Below are 8,497 nucleotides of genomic sequence, written 5' to 3' on the forward strand. Positions count from 1 at the left end.
AGCATTGAGGACAAAAATTCATAAAAATTTTGAAGTTTTGCCAAATACAGCTAAGGTAATCAATTCCTGAGGTAGAAAAGCCTTAGTATTTCAAAAGTTCAAAGCTTTGTAAACAATTAATTTATAATTATGAACATATCAATGATAACTCAGTCAACACAGAAGTGCTGACTACTGGGCTGTTGATACCCTCGGGGAATTAAAACTCCACCAGCAGTGGCATCGACCCAGTGGTTGTAAATAAACTCATCATAGACACCAGGACTGAAATTTTATATTTGCGCCAGACGCGCGTCTCGTCTAAAAAAGACCCACCAGTGACGCTCGAATCAAACAAATGATAAAACGGCCAAATAAAGTACGAAATTAAAGAGCATTGAGGACCAAAAATTCCTAAAAGTTTTGCCAAATACAGCTGAAGTAATCTATACCTGGTATTTTTTGGTGAATTTTTTTAACCTGATACTCAGTAAAAATCAAATTAAACGTACTGCAATTGAACAATCTTGGAGGGTGGAAATAAGTACAGTCAGAGGGTTAGGGTGTACTCTGATGAGAGATAACACCATCAAGGCATTAAACCTCAATAAGACAGATAACGTAAAATGTAACGACAGAATCAATTGTAAGCGAAGTAGAAATGGAGGATCAGTAAAGTGAAAACCTTGAACACATCGGTCAAAGATTAATTTCTAATATTTTGCTGTAGATGAATAATTGACATGGTTAACATAAACTAATATTAATTACTTTATCAGAATAATACATACATTAACAAAATTTGTAAACCTTTGTTTATCTTCCGGTGGACTTCCTCTATTTCCTGGAAATTCCCAATCCAAATCTAACCCGTCAAATTTATGCTTTCTTAGGAAATCGATGGAATTTCTAGCAAACGTGTAAATATCGTTTGTATTAATAACCAAGGCTGTGAATGGACGAGATCCTTGTTTCGATCCTCCAATAGCAATCAGAATTTTCAAATCTGGATTTGTTGTTTTTGCTGCCATTGTCCTCTCAAACATGCCTGTTATTAATCAAATTACAATTCATAACGATTTATAATGACAGGTAACCATGACATCTCGTCTTATTATTTTTAATATTTACCACCTTTGATAAGTGTTTAGTATGACGATAAAATTTTACGTCTGTTCTCGTACTATGAACAACAAAATTATTCATTTTGTAAAAAATATTTCCATATTCCATGTATGCCTTACAACAAAATTATTTTTATTTACCTGTGACGCTGTGTACGTTATTTTATTGACGGCATTTTGTCCAAGGTTATGGTTGTCTTTCTGATAGTGTTTTACATCTAACTCTCTTTTTTTTTTTTATCAATTTTGTATTTACATTGTGTCATAGATCAAATTTATTCGTTCAGTGTATGTTCACTTGTTTTTGTTAATATGTTTTTTGATTCAGTTTAGCCATTGCAATTGATATTTTATAGTGTGTCTTTCTATGTTGTGATGTTACACTATTGTTTCAGGTAAGGGTGAAGGTTGGCGCCTATTAAAACGTTTAAACCCGCTACATTTGTTTGCACCTGTCCTAAGTCAGGAACGTGATGTTCAGTAGTTGTCGTTTGTTGATGTGGTTAATATGTGTTTCTCGTTTTTTATATAGATTAGACCGTTTGTTTTCCCGTTTGAAGGGTTTTACACTAGTAATTTTTGGGGCCCTTTATAGCTTGCTGTTCAGTGTGAGCCAAGGCTCCGTGTTGAAGACCGTACTTTGACCTATAACGGTTTACTTTTATAAATTTTGACTTGGATGGAGAGTTGTCTCATTGGCACTGAAACCACATCTTCTTATATCTATTTATGCTGAAAATCAGTTTACATTGAAAAAATGTATAACAAGTGATATATACTATTGAGGTCCGTATCGAAGAACAGAATCCACTTTAAGGTTTTAATTTTAGCCAAATAAAATCAAACGAAATACACATTTACAATACATTCTAAGATAAGAATTTCACCACACCATTCACTTGAAATGTAGAAAAAAAAACATATGTTCGCATTTGCTAATATGATAGAAAAGAAAGCTTTACTGTCGCCCTTGCCTTATTGCAATTTCTATATGACACATCTTAAGAATGCATTAACATAAAGATATACTATTCTGAAACTTATTGACATCATTTGAATTATATAGTTCGTTTGTAAATTTCCGTTTCATAAAATCATGTAAACGTACTAAAAAGGGATGCAACTCCCTCTTTTGGATATATAGCTCTTCACGTGTTTCGGCATTTATACATCTTTGGATTTCAAATATTTGTCTTCATTTCAGATGAAGGTCTTTTCGGGACGAATAAAACTCATACAAAATTTTGTTTCATTTTAGGCAACGATAATTGGTTTAACTGTTCTGATTAGCTTCTCTTTTTTTTTTACTCGTTCAAGTTTCATATTTTTGGTTTGCAAAACATTTTTATAACGAATGTACCTGATGCATGTTACTCCAGAAACACACGTGTTAAAACGAACGTACCTGATGTATGTTACTCCAGAAACACACGTGTTATAACGAACGTACCTGATGCATGTTACTCCAGAAACACACGTGTCATAACGAACGTACCTGATGCATGTTACTTCAGAAACACACGTGTTATAAAGAACGTACCAGATGTATGTAACTCCAGAAACACACGTGTTATAACGAACGTACCTGATGCATGTTACTCCAGAAACACACGTGTCATAACGAACGTACCTGATGCATGTTACTTCAGAAACACACGTGTTATAAAGAACGTACCTGATGTATGTTTCTCCAGAAACACACGTGTTATAACTTACGTTCCAGATGTATGTTACTCCAAAAACACACGTGTCATAACGAAGTACCTGATGTATGTTACTCCAGAAGCACACGTGTTATAACGAACGTACCTGATGTATGTTATTCCAGAAACACACGTGTTGTGTGCACTGTAATAATTTCCTAAGTTTTTGCTATGCTGTACTTTTTACCTTTTGACCATGGTGTGCTTTCGTCGTTCTTTTCAGTCGGCTTGATTGTAAGTCCACTAACTTTTCCGAAAGAGTAGATAATATGCGTACAGAGAAATGGTTCAATATTATCTGGCTTATACTGAAAAGGATACGGCCGGTGCTGTGCCCAATTTGTGTAATAGCAAACTCTTTTGTACTCTGCTATTGCCTCACCTGTAAAAATGTAATACAAAACAGAATAAAATGCTTAAAAACATGAAAAAAAACCAGATTGAAATTATGTTTCTCTTCGTTCTACTTTTATGGCGATTTTATAATTTGGTAAATAATTTATCTTGTGTTATCACATACTTTTATAACATCAGGTAATGAGAATAAACGGGACACTTCTGTCTTTGTATTCAATTGGATCTTTATGCATGCATTGCTCAAGCTTTGGTTTAAGAGCTACCTGCTGATAACATATTTTCATTTATTTACTTTTTTGTTATTTGTTGAATTGCTAAACAAAAAAGGTTAGTGTATAGTATTTTATTTCAACCTGAAATTTCACAATAACTGTACGAAATAAATTAGGTCCTTAATGTCCTATATCGTTTTATATTAGGCGTAACGAAGTCATGAACAACTGATGTTTTATTAAATTTTGTTTTCCGAGTCCGCTTACACATTATCCAATGAAGAAGGAAGTATCGATAATGAGTATCGCTTTATATAAAATGTTTTTCTGACGCAAATACTGCTCATCAATTTGAAATGCACAAGTTAAAGAAATGATGTGAAAAATGATTAAACAAATGAGGAATGTTAAAATAGTGTTAACATATATACAAAAAAAAACATTACCAATTCCGTTCAGTACGAAAACTGCAATAAAGACAGCTTGCATGCTATTCCTTTTGATCATCTACAAAAACATAGAAAAAGTTGTATGTGAGGGTTTCAAAAAATAATGAAACGTTCCATTATCCTTAAGGATGTTCCCTACTCATGTTTTTGATTTATTGACTTTTTTGGGAATCCTCTAGTTTTGTCCATGTAGTGCCAATAAAAATATTGCACGCTAACCCCTATTTTTCTTTTCATAATTTTATAACATCAACTTTAAACAGCCATTTTTGAACATCTTATAAAATCCTTGTTTTTTTTCATAGTTATTGAAATAAAAAAGATGTTAATGTTAAATTTACGAAAAATCTATAGAGAATTTTTTTCCGCCAAATTTTCAATTAGTTATATCCCAAAAGCAAGGATACGGACCTAATATTTTTTTCTGCTTTTTAAGTTCTATTATTTATATACTATCAATTTATTACTGCCTTTTAAACATCTTGTTATTTTGAAGTAGAGTAGCGAACATCCTTAAAACAGAACATTTTACAAAAAGGGTTTGAGAATGTGTGGTAATCGTTTCTCGGAAGGTCGAAAAACGTTTTGAACAATTTAAAGTCTTTCAGGTAAAAAAAAAGTAATCTTTAACATTACGCCCTATTCCGGCTAAACGAACTGATGGGCACATATATTGAATTATTTTATCATGTACTGGATGTCTACTTCCTTGTTTGATGAAATTTATTCATCATCTCTATATAAAACTCAAAAGATGTGGTATATAAATAAAGGTAAGGGTAGTATACCGCTGATCAATAGTCATAAATCGATTAAGCAAAAACAAATCCGGGTAACAAACTAAAACCGAGGGAAACACATCAACTATAAGAGGAAAATAACGGAACAACAGAAACACTGAACTACAACAAAATCAAACGCCAACATACATAGAAATGGACTGTCTGATAACAACTGCCATATTCCTGACTTGGTACAGGACATTTTATAAGAAAAAATAGTGGGTTGAACCTGGTTTTATGGCTAGCCAAACCTCCCGCTTATATGGCAATGTTAAAAATACCGCTAAAATGACAACACCTCGTGACAGGAATACAATACAAACAAACGCAAGAACACTCAGCACAGAGAAATACATAAATAAATAGTATAATAGTACATTATAACATGTAAACCGCAGAATAACAACGGACACCTCCCATGAATTGACGAAAGCACACCAGGACACCACAACCGAATTATTTACTGCGCGTCACATGAATGGATCATCGTTACAAAAAGTGACGTATTTTTTGTGACGTTTATATTATCACAGGTAAATTTCTAAAAATAAAATCGATTTGCTTTATATATAGACATGTACAAGAATATTAAATTGGGTTTGAGTTTGTAGTGATGTTATTTTATGTTTTTTTTAACCATGACAAGAATATTAAAATGGAATTGTGTTTGTAATGGTGTTATTATTTGTATTTTCTAACCATGTCGGTTTTTTTTCTAAACCAAAACTGTGTATAAGCAAAAAAATCCTGTGCATATAGTTGCTTTAAACTTAAAATCCTACAAATGAAGTAGATGATTTTTTATCTTAACTTTTACATGCATATAGAAAATAAAAATGAAATAACAGTAATATAAGGCAAGATCATGTAAGACCTATCAGTAAACACACATGAAAACACACAACATAAAACAAAAACCCTGTAGACGAACCACGAGTAACCCGACTATACTAACAAATTAGACATATGTGAAATGTACCAAAAATACAGAATTTAAATCACAAACAAAATAAACAGACAACAACTCAGTACAAAATGACCCACCGGGACCACACGTATAAGAAAGTAACAACAAAAAGCCCGAGCGGGATATACAAATACCGAACCACGTCGTCTCGAACAGAAGACATAACAAAATATCGAACAGGACATACAAAAGAAACATCATAACTAAATACATGAATGTTGAATATATAAATACCGAGACACGTATGATTGCCAATGAAACAACTATCCACCAGAAACCAATTGACGTCGAAATTAGCAACTATAGTTCACCGTACGGCCTTTGTCATTAGCAAAACCCGGACCGCAACTGCAAGCTATAAAAGGACCAAAAATGACAAATGTAAATTCAAACGAGAAAATAATGACCTAAAAGTTTGACCAATTTGGTTCAAAAGGTGTTTGCAATTTCTACAGAATACGTATTGCATTACAGTCCTTCTTAGAAAAAAAAAAAAAAAAAACCTTTGAAAATAGAGTTTTTTTCACTGGACTAAAAAGATTTGTTAAATATTTAAAACCGTCTGAACCTCGTTTGTTGAAAAACAATATTGCATTTTCAATCTGTTAAACAGTATTTTGAATTGATATTTTTTTAACTTTTTTTGTTACATATATTTCTATTTCTTTATTCCAGAAATATGCCCGAAGCATTGTTTCTTGGATTTTCTTTGATGGATAACGCATGTAATTTAAAAGAAAATAAATTATTGCAGCCAAACAAACGCTGGTCCACTGGATTTTTCAGTCGTCCGTTTGTTCGATTTTTCTGCCGTTATTATGCACCTTTGATAGCAACTCCTCATAAACAGTGGAAACATAGTCCAAGCCAAAAGTATAGATTTCCCTATTGCAGTTTGTAGCAATCCAGAAAATGAAAATTTAATTCAAAAAGTTACATTTATTCTTTTATAGTTTATTTCTAAATATAATTGTTTAACAAATTTCAAACTTTGTTAAACAATGCCCCTGTTTAAAAAAAAATAAATATAAGGATTGTCTTACCGTGAACAGTGTAGGTCTGTTTATGTCGAAAAGAAATATGTATGCTTTCTTAAATATCAACATTGATCTTACCTCCTTTACATTTCTAGGAATATGATTGGTTAAAAGCAACCGTGTGGAGAACGTGTATATTTCATATGGGGTTAGTAGGCGGGGCTTATTTCAATACACAGTTAGTAGTGGTGTGACATGTACGTCCCTTTACAAAAATAACACGGTGTTGAGGAAAAATCTTAAAGGTTTCAACAGATGAAGAAATTGATGATGAAAGATTGAAATAAATTCATAAAACACCTTTAAAGCTAACAAGTTGTTATTGTTGGCATTTGTTTTTGTATAGACCAGTGAAAATAGGTTCTTAATACTAACGGTATTGAAGACTTGATCACTTTGATAGGCCACTAGTCTAAATATCACATGTTAAGATAGTCGGAAAGATACATTCGTTACACAGTGTGCTAGTGGCCTAATACGATATATTTCGCTCTCACCCCATATGGAATTTACTGACCCCATATATATCGTATTAGGACACTACCACACTATGTAACTAATAATACACCCCCACATGCAGGACAGCTTATACAGATATAATCACTTTTCAACATAGAGATGAAATACAAAGCAGAAGTTTGTTTTCATTTCATGGATAAGGTCCAATTTATGATTTTCAGTCACGCAAAAAGTGATATACTATGAAATTAAATGTTTTATGAATTCCCTGCATCTTTTAATGACACTTAATTAAACTTTATATTTGAAGTAGTGGTCACATTTCAGTAAATTAGTGATAATGATATTTTCATCCCAAAAAATCCCTTACGTTGTACATTTATAGCAATAGTATGATGAAATTAAGAAAGTTACCTTGCAACTGTTAATATTCACCCAAAGCATGCATTGACACTGAAATAAAGTATGTGTTATCATGCAAATAATGTGTTTGTGTAGCAAAAGTGTTTGTTTATGAAATATTTAGTTTATAAACAATACATAGTATAATAGAAAGTGACAGTGGAGACTCAGTAAGAATATGAAAAAAGAAAGATAAAATACAGACATTTCAAAGTTGAAGAATAAGCAGCTTTTTGTGATCAGGTACAGTAAGCATTATTATACTTCATGTTAGATTGCATGTTTTTTTTTTAATTAGTGAGTACAAGAGTAGTATTCTACTCTTACACATGGCTCAGCGAGAACATTTCTGTATATGATATTATCTCATACTAGCAAATAAAAACTTGCAAAACAGAAATCGGCAAATTTAGATAAATTATTGACATATAGTTCCTTCCTGAGAATATTTCTAATAACTATGGATGATTGGTCCCAAATCAGTATTATTAACAAAAATATACAAACTCTCTTGTGTCATGAGCTTTTGTTCACTTTATGTCTACAGTATTCTCAGCTTTTTAGCTGATAGTTCCACTAAGTAGCAAACATTACTATTAATGATATACATCATAGTTTTTCAAAGGCTTAACAAAACAATATAACAATAATTTAACAAATACACTATGACAACAAACAACAATTTACCCTAGACACAACCTTAAAGACTCATTCTCAATCATTATATAGTATAGAGAAATATAAATAACTCTCATTGAAAACAAAATACTCTTTACCAATTGCTGTTATTAAATTAGATGAATTTTGTTTGACAACCTTGACTACCTATGAGAGTGTCGCACGGTCGGTCATATGTGGAGATATTAATTTGTAAATTTTAGTAATTTATAATTTTAGGAGGATTATATGTAAAAAATTGTCTTTTAAGGACAATTAATCCTTTAAGCAGTCAATTGATGGTTTCAAGCATATCTGCAATCTTTAGTTTTCTGTGTAGTGTTATGTTAAGTATTGTTTGTCTTTTTA

General features: G+C 31.9%; 1 protein-coding gene across 4 annotated transcripts in view; it reads right to left on the reverse strand.

Moving 5' to 3' along the window:
* Positions 1 to 6,658, reverse strand: part of LOC127707436 (chitotriosidase-1-like) — a 177,989-nt gene extending 171,331 nt beyond the window's left edge. For 3 of the 4 annotated variants that reach the window (XM_052211963.1, XM_052211961.1, XM_052211960.1), the window contains exons 1-4: positions 6,617 to 6,658; positions 3,822 to 3,882; positions 2,994 to 3,188; positions 771 to 1,027 (exon numbers count right to left, since the gene is read on the reverse strand). In XM_052211963.1, the coding sequence (XP_052067923.1) occupies positions 771 to 1,027; positions 2,994 to 3,188; positions 3,822 to 3,882 (513 nt within the window). In that variant the 5' untranslated portion in view covers positions 6,617 to 6,658. The remainder of the gene's footprint in view (positions 1 to 770; positions 1,028 to 2,993; positions 3,189 to 3,821; positions 3,883 to 6,616) is intronic. The other variant, XM_052211957.1, reaches the window with a different exon arrangement.
* Positions 6,659 to 8,497: the final 1,839 nt, after the last annotated feature.

Source organism: Mytilus californianus, unplaced genomic scaffold, assembly GCF_021869535.1.
Source record: "Mytilus californianus isolate M0D057914Y unplaced genomic scaffold, xbMytCali1.0.p SCAF_7, whole genome shotgun sequence".
Classification (NCBI taxonomy): Eukaryota; Metazoa; Mollusca; class Bivalvia; order Mytilida; family Mytilidae; genus Mytilus; species Mytilus californianus.